Source organism: Morone saxatilis, unplaced genomic scaffold (genome assembly GCF_004916995.1).
Source record: "Morone saxatilis isolate NCDOM2014 unplaced genomic scaffold, NCSU_SB_2.0 Contig17, whole genome shotgun sequence".
Lineage (NCBI taxonomy): Eukaryota > Metazoa > Chordata > Actinopteri > Moronidae > Morone > Morone saxatilis.
This window is the reverse complement of record NW_023339729.1, coordinates 13,845,990-13,857,306: the sequence shown is the minus strand read 5'-3', so window position 1 is coordinate 13,857,306 and position 11,317 is coordinate 13,845,990. Positions and strand designations below refer to the sequence as shown.

General features: G+C 42.0%; 2 protein-coding genes across 3 annotated transcripts; both read left to right on the top strand.

Moving 5' to 3' along the window:
• Positions 1–973: 973 nt before the first annotated feature.
• Positions 974–4,483, top strand: LOC118327088 (transcription factor Sox-10-like). Of its 2 annotated transcripts, none has more exons than XM_035660301.1 (4): positions 974–1,099; positions 1,522–2,196; positions 2,619–2,731; positions 3,078–4,483. In XM_035660301.1, exons 2-4 carry the CDS (start codon positions 1,754–1,756, stop codon positions 3,863–3,865), a joined length of 1,344 nt encoding a protein of 447 aa, XP_035516194.1. In that variant the 5' UTR covers positions 974–1,099; positions 1,522–1,753; the 3' UTR covers positions 3,866–4,483. The 2 variants fall into 2 exon arrangements, with proteins under 2 accessions (XP_035516194.1, XP_035516193.1); XM_035660300.1 differs by having other exon boundaries at positions 2,619–2,890.
• A 3,320-nt stretch (positions 4,484–7,803) lies between these two features.
• Positions 7,804–11,311, top strand: rnaseh2a (ribonuclease H2, subunit A). Its single transcript, XM_035660302.1, has 9 exons — positions 7,804–7,895; positions 8,201–8,336; positions 8,475–8,546; positions 8,738–8,864; positions 8,962–9,049; positions 9,225–9,362; positions 10,324–10,411; positions 10,598–10,721; positions 11,121–11,311. The coding sequence occupies exons 2-9, from the start codon at positions 8,210–8,212 to the stop codon at positions 11,281–11,283; spliced, it is 927 nt and encodes a 308-aa protein (XP_035516195.1). The 5' UTR covers positions 7,804–7,895; positions 8,201–8,209; the 3' UTR covers positions 11,284–11,311.
• The last annotated feature ends 6 nt before the right edge of the window (positions 11,312–11,317 follow it).

Here is an 11,317-nt window from a genome sequence, read left to right as displayed (position 1 = left end):
TGTGTTTGATCACATTTGAAAATAAAAATGCACGATGTGTCGCTTTAAAGTACATTGTTGTGTAGATTCGTCTTCAATAGACCAGCTGTGCCACTAAACCTGAAAACCCTGAATGAAGGAAAAAGGGGGTCTTTTTTTTCAGAATCAAATCTCCTCAGAACTTTACACCAACATGTGAATAAGGGCTGAATCATTTTGTAGTGATGCAGTGCGTTTGCGCACTTTGGCTGCGCCAATTTTTACTAAATAAAACCTTCTTTAAAAGTTAATTGATTGATGATTTCATTAAACAGGCTGACAGAGCGAACTCACTAATGTTTACTTTTATTTTGTTTGTTTTTAAAATATCTTATTATGGCGATATTATTGCTCATTAACCCAATTATAGCCTTTCCCAATACCTGATTAATTATTTTTTCTTTTCTTGTAAAAATAAGACCCAGTATTCATTAACTTAACTGATGTCTTTCTGCTTGAGTTTTACAAGATTTTTACTATTATTATTATTATTATTATTATTATTATTATTATGAAGATCGTAACTAAAAATTGTGAGCTTTATTTCCTGTATCAAACTGAATCCGGTCATTTAAGAGCTGAACTTTACAATTCAGGCGGGACGTTTTTAGTTTTTTTTTTTAGAAACGTGACCACAGGAGGCAATAACTCTCCTCATGATTGTTTATTTGTTTGATATAACATGTCAACATGTCCCAACAAAGCTGGCCTTCTCCTGCCTCTAAATGGGCGCACTGTAGAGTCATTTAAGCCACTCTCATAAGATTTCACCTCTTCGTTGGAAATGTTGCAGTGACGGACAGACGGGCATTAACAGTGTATTGCTCCCGTCCAATCAGAGAGCAGCGGGGAAATTAAAGGGCCAATCGGAGCGCGGCGCGGCGCGGAGGGGGCGGGGCTGACTGTGTGCTGGAATGCTGCCTCTCTGGGAATGTTTTCCACTTTCAATCACATTTTTTTTCTCCCAGTCCTTCTCACAAGGCGCTCTTTAAGCTCCGGTGTTGCCACACAGAGCAGCCATTCATCGGCTCTACAGTCAGCCACACACACTCCCATGTTGAACCACTGGACATCTAAACTGGTAAGTTATGTAATTTCTTTAAAACTAAATTCATATGACAAAAGGGAATATTTCATATCGGTATTTATGTGCCACTTGTGTTCTCATTGGGTTAGGGTTAGGGTTTTTTTTTTTTATTAAGCGAGGTTTAGCGTTAATTAAGCGTTGATGAAAATATTCTATCTGCGGATTATAATTTTTGTGGACGCGGTTCTTTCGTCCAGATATCATTATTATTAGGCCATTATTATTATTAGCTAGAGACGCTGTTTTGCTCGCTTTATGGTCACGTCCAGTCCGCTTAACCTGTTTAGTTTGAAGTAAACAGAGGCATGTTTGATTCACAGGAGAACAAAAAATATAAAATGGTTTTAATTTGTGGACTTTATTAGTACTGAAATGTTTATGTTATACTTTATGTGATTTTTTTTTTTTTTTTTTAGGTTTAACTGCTTTTGCTGAAACTGATTTCCAGCCAGCGGTGGAAAGGATTTGGACACTTTTACGCAGCAGTATGGCTTTGCCTGAGAAGAGTCAGCAATAACTGGGATCGTCGCAGAGTCCAGACATCTTATTCGATTAAAACGATTTAATTACATTGAATAGTTTGGACTCCAATTGAAAACCAATTTTGCATTCGAGGGCTGTCTTGTCATTAGTGGAAAGCAAAACAAAATGTCCGGCGAGGAGCACAGCCTGTCCGAGGCGGAACTGAGTCCCGGAGGGTCAGACGATGGTCACTCACTGTCACCGAGCCAACCTGGAGCGCCACCCGGCCAGGACTCACCTCTGACCGGGCCGCCGCCGCAGCTCGCCGCGCTCTGTGTCGCGGACGGCAGCGGGGACGATGGAGGCAGATCCGGAGCCAAATCAGAGGAAGAGGAAGATCGCTTCCCGATCGGCATCAGGGAGGCGGTCAGCCAGGTGCTGGACGGATATGACTGGACACTTGTGCCAATGCCGGTGCGCGTAAACAACGGAAACAAAGCTAAACCCCACGTAAAGAGGCCCATGAACGCCTTCATGGTGTGGGCGCAGGCGGCGAGGAGGAAGCTGGCAGACCAGTACCCCCACCTGCACAACGCGGAGCTCAGCAAGACCCTGGGCAAACTGTGGAGGTTTGTATGGGGTGGTTGTCTCAGAAAAGGGAACAGCGTGGCCATACAGTGGCACATTTCCTGTGTGCGTAAAGGATACCTTGGGGATGTAGATGCTGAACTCAAATGTAAAAGTGGGCAAATTATAAACTCAAATTGTTGATTGTAAACATAGAAAACACACAGAAGCAGAAATAAATGTGGTGTTTCTTTAATATCATGTATAATGTATAATGTGTACTATATATAATGTTTACTCAAACTTTATTTAAATCAGCCTAAATGGCGAGTTTCACCCTCTTAATTTCCTGTAGGCACATTTATCAATTACGCACGGGGTTGAATTCGACATTATTTATAATTTTCACATGCTAAGAACATACTTTCACATTAACTCAGGCGGCGTGTCAGACTAAAATCGCTCCTTGTTTTTCTCCCCCCAGGCTGCTGAACGAGAACGACAAGAGGCCATTCATCGAGGAGGCGGAGAGGCTGAGGAAGCAGCACAAGAAGGACTACCCAGAGTACAAGTACCAGCCCCGGAGACGCAAAAACGGTAAACTAGCGCCTGCTAGTGAGTCCGATAGCCAGGGGGAAGGGGAGGCCAGCCACTCCCAATCACATTACAAGACTCTGCATCTGGAGCACAATGGCGGGGCTGGGTCTCCCCTGGGTGACCTGCACCACCACCACCATCACCACCACCATCCTGCTGGTAGGTGGCTCACAGGTTTTGAATCTGGACACAATGATCATAATATCAGATATTTGATCAATAAAAAAGGGGAACATAAAAAACACTTAGACCCACAAGACCTAAAGAACACCAAAAGCAGACAAAATGAAACTTTGGATGTCACAGTTCACCTGACCGTGCTGTCCTTTCCTCTTCTTTCCTCTAGGTCAGGGTCACAGCCCACCCACGCCCCCCACCACCCCAAAGACAGAGCTCCAGTCTGGGAAACTGTCAGATGCCAAGAGGGAGGGGGCAACAGGAGCGGCTGGAGGATCAGGGGGGTCCAGGGGAGCCCTTGGGGTGGGAGCTGAAGGGGCATCCGGTGGTCCATCATCATCAAGTGCTAAACCCCACATCGACTTTGGCACCATGGACATTGGCGAAATCAGCCACGAGGTGATGTCCAACATTGAGCCGTTTGATGTAAATGAGTTTGACCAGTACCTTCCTCCAAACGGCCACCCGCAGAGTGCAACCGGGGCCCCCACAGCTGGATCCTCGGCCTCGTCTTACGCCTACGCCCTGGCTGCTGCTAGTGGGCACTCCGCCTGGCTCTCCAAACAGCAGCAGCAGCCTCAAGCTTCTCCGTCTTCCTCCGACCCCTCCAAGGCCCAGATCAAGAGCGAGTCTGCGTCCGGGAGCCACTACGCCGAGGCCTCGTCCTCTCCCTCCTCAGGCACCCACGTCACTTACACCCCGCTCAGCCTCCCTCATTATGGCTCCGCTTTCCCCTCGCTCGCTTCCAGGGCTCAGTTTGAGTACGGAGAGCACCAGGCCCCCGGGGCGTACTATGCCCACTCCAGCCAGGCCCCGGGGCTGTACTCAGCCTTCTCCTACATGGGCCCTACACAGAGGCCTCTGTACACTACCATAGGAGACCCCTCCAGCGTGGCCCCCTCTCACAGCCCCACACACTGGGAGCAGCCTGTTTACACCACACTCACAAGACCTTGAGGGAGACCAGCTGAGCAGAGGGAAATATGGGAAGTGTGTGAGTGGATCTGTGTGTCTGACGGTGTGCAAATATGTGAGCGTGTGTATATGTGTGTGTGTGTGTGTGTGTGCCCGTGCCATATTGATGTTATATTAGAGGTTTTTACTTTTTTAGCCAATATAATGCAAGACGCATCCACGGGGGGCCTTACACAGTTTAAAAAAAACAAAAAACAGCCACAAACTCACACAATGTAAAGTGTGAAGTCAACAGCCAATCAAAAATTAAATAAACTTTAACAAACGTGTGCCATCATAAATTTATAAGTCGGGATGTACAGCAAGTGTGTATACGGTAAATGAATGAGACACAGAGTGAACAATGTTGCATTGGATGAGTGATTTGACCCAGAGATGACGGGGTTAGACTGACGTAATCAGATTTTATTAACCAAACTAAAGCAGATGTTTTTGATGTTATTGTGTTATTTTATATGAGTAGTAAGGTTATTGTTGTTGTTGATATCCTAGGGTGTAACTTTATTGTGACTGATTTGATATTACACTAATACATCTGCACCACTGCTTTGGGAAAAGCACGTTTTGTGTCAACAAGATGTTCCCTGGAGTTGTTTTTTTCGTGGCCAGAAAAGGATAGTTGCAACCTTTTTTTTTGTTTTCTTTGTAGATAGCACACTCTGTATTTCTGTCCCTTCATTACATTGACTTCACTGAACTGAAGAATTAAGCAAGGGGAAAAATGGGAAAACGAGAGGGAAAGAGAGCTCTTAAAGATGTATTTCAGCTTATCGCTCAGTCTCGGAAAACTTACCTCAACTCTATTCATTTTGTGCCAATAGCAAAGGAGAAATACGACTCTGGATACCTGATAAAATAATGCTGAAGGTATTCAAAACTTCACAGCAGTAAACCTCCACTTCGGTCTTCTTCTTCTTCTTTTTATTTTGCTTTTTAAGTGCCTAACATTTTGCTGATTCACATCTGATTTATCCAATAACTGAGTTAAAATCTATAAGTACAAAGTCCCAACCAAATCTCTTCAGATAATTGGCCAGCTTTGGGTCCTACTTAAGGATTAGAATCACATGTACGACTGTTCTGCACTGCATTTAGGCCAAAAGCATGTTTTTTTTTCGTCTTTACAGGTTTTTCCTATATTGTGCCCAAATAGCCCTCTTCCTCTTCAGCAATGTGAATAATGGTCATTACCACAGGCTTCACCTTTATTACGTGATGCATACTTTATCATTTTATACTGACCCTCTTACCATGTAGTTATTATTTTTTATGTAAGTAATAATGCATTGTGTGTCACACCTTTGCTTCTTCCATTTTGTATAATTCTGGATAGTTTTGTAAAGTGTTTGCTATACATTCACTTGAGTATTTTGCTTCCATACAAGAAAAGCAATGTTGAAATATTATTGTTGTCATCTATTAAATCAATTTATTTATAAAAAAAAAAAAAATCCTGTGTAAGAGCATTATTTCATGCAGCAGCGATGGTTCAGTGATAACACGTGGAGCAGTAGTAAGTGAAGGGTGACAAAAAATAAATTAAAAACACGCTGCTGACGTGTGAACTGTAATAACAACACAATCAGTGCCCCACCAACCTAAGCTGTTTAGTGTGTTTGTGTGTGTGGTAGGCTAAAATTGACTACTAATTCCCCACATTTAATCGGCTGGGGACTGCGTGTTACTGAGAAAGACAAAGAGAGCCATTCAGCGAGGGAGAGGGACAGAAAGAGAGAGAAGGGGTGGGTGTAAAGAGCCAGAGACAAGGCCAATTTCAGCTCAGAAACCAGCATACACTTGGACTTTTGTACATGGCTTTTCCTTTCCTTTCACTCTGCCCTCTTCTCTCCACCTGAGGCTCCCTCCCTGCCTCCACAGTCAGCTGCTGTTAAAACCCATTCAGCGGGCATCCAACATCGAAATGTCAAGTTCATTGCAGTGGCATTATGTTTGAGGGGGATGCAAAGCAAAGAGCATGATAGACGTGGGGATTTTTTTTGCAAAATAAATAAATAAATATCCAAAATTAATAGGTGAGATTAATTAATCTGTTAATCTTTGAGAAAGGACCATCAATTACACAAACTCCACTTTATTTATGGTGGCACTTGGATTCCTTCAACTAATCAGGTGATATACAAACACTGTTAGAATCATATTGAGAGCAAGAAAAGAAAAGAGATAGTGAGGTAGGAGAAGAAATTAACTAGTCTGATGAAAATACAAAACAAGGACAATAACTGCTGTGATTCTAGCTTGATGTCAACCTCTTTGGCTTATTGCAAATACCAGAAGTAAACCTTTAATTGCAGTAAACAGTAAGGGAGGGAATATTAGAAAACTGAAAATGAATTATTATTACACAGAAAATAAGATATAGAGACATCTGGATTTATGATAGATGTGAAGGTTTTGGTGAAAGAAGTTAGAAATAAGCAGTTTTTATCTGTTTTCAGGGATGGTCTGGGTTACCAGCTGTGCAAAGCTCACATCAAGGCCCCAGATCCTTAAGGGCCCTGTAGCAGGGGGACATCATTGTGTGTTACTTGTGTGCAAATGTGTTTAACATTAAGAAATATCAACACAAATGTAAAGGTCTTGAAGACGTCAGTGGGAATTTATTTTTGCTCTGAGGACTGATCTGTTTTATGTAACTTTTGTAATATATATATGAATATATGTCCAACTTTTCATCTTGCAGGTACAGACATTTCATATATGGCAAGGAATGACATTCTTATTGATATGATCTGTAGCTGATATGTGAATACAAAACAAAAAGTAAAGACAAGGTTAAGACGAGTAAATCACAAAAAAAGGATTGTTGTTTGTTTAAAAAAATATCCAGCTGTTGGGATTACCTGTGCGGAAAGTAACAGGTCAAAGTAACATCATCAATATTTAGGTAACATTTTATTTGAGTATTTCTGCTTCATCTGACTTCACTTAGGCTACTCTCCACTTTATAAGGGAAATATAATACATTTTAGCGACTCCATTAGAATATATTTATTTGACAACTGTAATTGGGAGTTACTTTTCAGATTAGGATTTTATACACAAAGCATAGAATCATCTGTTAAAATATGATATACTGGAACAGATTTATCTAATCATCACTATTTAAACAGTTCAAATTACTCCGTCTTGACCAGATGCAACATTAACATGCTGTTTACTTGCTGATACATTTCCAACAGCAATTCAATAATATCAAATAGAGAATAATACTCTGAACGGGGCAATTCTGTCAAATCATTTTGACTTTAGATACTTAATTTGCTTGTATAGGCTACTTTTACTATTTCGTGAGTATTGTGGTATTACTACTTCTACTTGGAAAGGGTTTTGAGTACTGACATGTTACAGGCTATGCATGCATCAGACTTAAAGTAATACATATAAAAAAAGACTTACCTGTTAATTTGTCTTTTTTCATACACATCTCTCTTTTTCTCTGGGTGAACTGTGAATTTCCAGGTCAGACTCCAGACCAACTACTGGTTGTTATACATCTAAAATCATGAAAGAATAAATAGTATAGTATAGTAAATAGTAGGGTGTGTAGTCATTACCCGTCTGAGAACAGGACATATAGGATTAAATCATACACTCCATATAATCACCATGCATCCTAGTGGACTATGCACTCATTGTAATAAAGTCAGCAGGGAATTAATATCAGCATTAGAGCAGGGACACAAAACTACACTGGAGAATCTACTCAGAACGAAATCACAGAGAGCACAAAACCTTTTAGTTAATTATTTAAGAATAACAGAAAGAATTTAGTGATTTAGTGATTTAGTTTTCTTTGTTTTTGTTTTTGTTGTTTTTCCGGACAATCCTCCCGGTCCAGCAGGTGGCGGTAATGCGCCCGTGAGCTGGTTTGTCTGCCGCCATTAACACCCGAAGAAGAAGTAGCGCGTGACGTCACTCCAGGGGCGCCAAAAGTTGCAGCAGAAACAACAAACACAACAAACACAACTCGGAGCAGTTCCTGTCCAAACAGGTGAGAATCAGCTTCACGAAGAGTCACCGCCATATGTGGGACTTGAATCACTTCTGGCAACAGCCTCACCTTCTAGTTGAATCCGAAAACAGCTTTGTGTTGTGGTAAAATAAGGTTTGAGCTGGTCTGTAACGGGATTGTAACGCAGCGCAGGAGCGAGCAGCTCTGCGGGTCCTGCTGAGGCAGCTGGTCGGGAGCTGTGACTCTGTCTTTAGGGCCGAACACACAGTTGTACACTGAGTAAGACTTGAACGCGATTGGACATATTTAAACTCTGTAACACTTGTGTCTGTGGTCCTCTGCAGCCAGCTGTCATGGACCTCGGCCCCTTTGAAGGAGACAACTCTGTCAGCTGCAGACTGGCCTCTCAGATCCCTGATGTGTGCCGGACTGAGGACTGCTGTCTGGGCATCGATGAGGCAGGCAGGGGGCCTGTGCTGGGTAACCTTACATCTTATGTTGCAGTCGTGTATAATTCATTATGGAGATATTGGTTTGATTCACTGCGTTTGAATGTTTGTTTTAGCACTCGCTGCATTGCTGTTTACCCACTCACTGTATTCATGTGTTGTGATTCAGGACCCATGGTGTATGGAATATGTTTCTGTCCAGTCTCCAGAAAACAGGAGCTGAAGGACTCGAAAGTGGCAGGTAATGTGGTTGGTCTACCTCTCTGCAGATGGATGTGTCAGGCCTCTCAGCATGATTCCTCAAACTCATTTTCACTGCTGTCTTACTGAAGAAAATGTTTAGCGTCAAATGAAATTCTTCATTGCACCCTCAGTAATATTACGTTCTTGCGTTTTAAAACAAATTCATGCACTTTGTCACTCCCGTATCAGATTCAAAGACTCTAACAGAGGCAGAGAGAGAGAATCTTTTTGAAAAACTGGATGAAGCCAAAAGTTATGTCGGCTGGGCTCTGCAGATTCTCTCACCAAACACCATCTCCACCAGTATGTTACAGAGGTATTTGACTCATACAGTGTCATGCTCCCACAGACCTCCTTTTTTAATAAACTGTGTTTTTTATTCCCACCCTAATAAAATTGCTTGCTTTTGTTAGGACAAAATACAACCTGAACGCCCTTTCACACGATACAGCAATCGGTCTAGTACAGTACGCCTTGGACAATGGAGTACAGCTCAAAGAGGTCTGTAAACAGGAATGAATATAAGAGTGTCAGGGTCATACTTTCTGCTGTGACTGAACACACAAACAAAAACTTAATTTAGTTCCTGTACGTAGTTTAGCCGTACACTTTCTAGTGCCTTTCAATGGAACATTTGAATTTCACAACACGTACACACCTCCCTGGTTTTATGCAGGTATTTGTGGACACAGTCGGCCCAGCAGACAAATATGAGGACAAACTCTCCAAGCTGTTCCCTGGTATCGACGTGACTGTGAGGCCAAAGGCTGACTCCCTCTTCCCCATCGTCAGTGCAGCCAGTATCTGTGCCAAGGTTAGTGACCGCCAGCCAACTGGATCTCAGTGTCTTTCTCATGCCATTCACATTCCTAATTATTAGTTTGTCAGCCTCATATTACTGAACCTACAGAAGGCTGTAACGTTAACGTGAGTCTTTATTGAAAGAAGTCAGTTCTGTTGTGGGAATAGTGAAGCGAGTGTTTGTTTTGTTTCTCTTTTTTATCTCTTTGCCTTTGGGTAAAGGAAGGGCATTTGAACATATAATACATAGTTATTGCAAGATACATTTTCATGTATTTAATAAAGTAACAACAGGAGTGCGATTCTGAATCCAGTTGTCCAAACTTGTGCGACCAATAAGTGCAAAATGTAGTTTTTATAAGTTGAATTCAGCTACGTTCATTTTTATGTTGGTTAGCAATTATTGAGCTGATATGTCCAAATCATTGTTAAATATTGCCATTGCTTTAGTGTGAGTAAATTACTGTGAATGGGGGCTTCATTGTCAGTTTATTTAATCCACTGAGGTGTAAACAATGTGTACACCTTTTCCTCCACATAAAATGGTGTTTATTCTGCTGCTGCCCGCCCCATCTTACAAGTGTGAAGTGCACTGCAGCCACGATGCTCAGGTGGACAGTGTGGCTGCTCTAACCTGTTAACACGGGTGCAGAAATAAAAAGCGGGAGGTTCTGCGACACACACACACACACACACACACACACACACACACACTCTGAGGCAGTGTGTCCAGACCATAAGGCACTGAGAGAGATGAGTGGATAACCTCTTGTATTCCTTCTTTAATTCAAATTTCCCAACTCTACCAGTGCATCATGTGCAAACGTGTAATCATAGTTGTCAGGTTATTTCAGGGGCCCTAATTTATGATTATAGAACTAACATTTTCTGCTGCTGACAAGCTCATTGGCGACATTGTTCTGTAATCTTAAAATGAGTCAGTAGTTTTTCTAAAGCCATGGGCTGATTTTCAGGTTGCCAGGGACCGTGTTGTAAAGGGCTGGAACTTTTCTGAGGACCTGGGAGGGGTGGATACAGACTACGGCTCAGGATACCCCAACGGTAAGAGAAACTGCTATTATGATCCTCCCATAACGACATCCATGTTTAAAAAATACTTATTAAATGAATAACATTTTTAAGTGCACTAATATTTGTGTCACTGGTAACTTTACCTAAACAAGTCAGTTATCTGTGCATGTAGATTAACTGATACTGAGACTGAGATTTCTTTTCCCGTGTTTTCAGATCCCAAGACTAAAGCGTGGCTCCTGAAGTACCTGGACCCAGTGTTCGGTTACCCTCAGTTTGTTCGATTTAGCTGGAGCACTGCCCAGACCCTGATGGACAGCAAGGGTGTCACTGTCCACTGGTAAAGAGCCTTCCAACTTGATTTTGACCAAAGACCTTGGATGTATAAAAGCAGAGCTTGATCTGAAGACGAACGTCGTTGAAATCCAGCATTAAAACATGATTAGTTTCCTCTTGATTATAAAAAAAATACAATATTTTCCAGCCTTTTTCCAAGGTTATAGAAGCCAAAAAACTTGACAGAAAGGCTTTTGAAAACTACTTTGTTGTGTGTCTGCCTCTCTGTGTGTTAATAAAAATACTTCCATGTGTAGATGTTTTGAAAACCACAACCCCTTTGATTACCAGGTCACGCTTAATGTCTGTGTAAATCATTTGACTTTTAGAAACTAGTGCTAACCACAGAGAACAAATCAGTCTTGTTATTTATTCATTTATTTATTTTAAAATCTGTCCTCAGGGATGATGATGATGAGGATGGGGAGAAGGCGGCGCAGAGGAAGAACAACAAGTCCATGTTGTCCTACTTTAGTGCATCAGCTGGAAGTAACGACCAAAACCCGACCCACCAGACACACCGCTTCTTCACCGATCGGAGGCTGAAGAGCCTCGACACACTCTGAAGACAACACAGTAGAGGACACACACACACACACA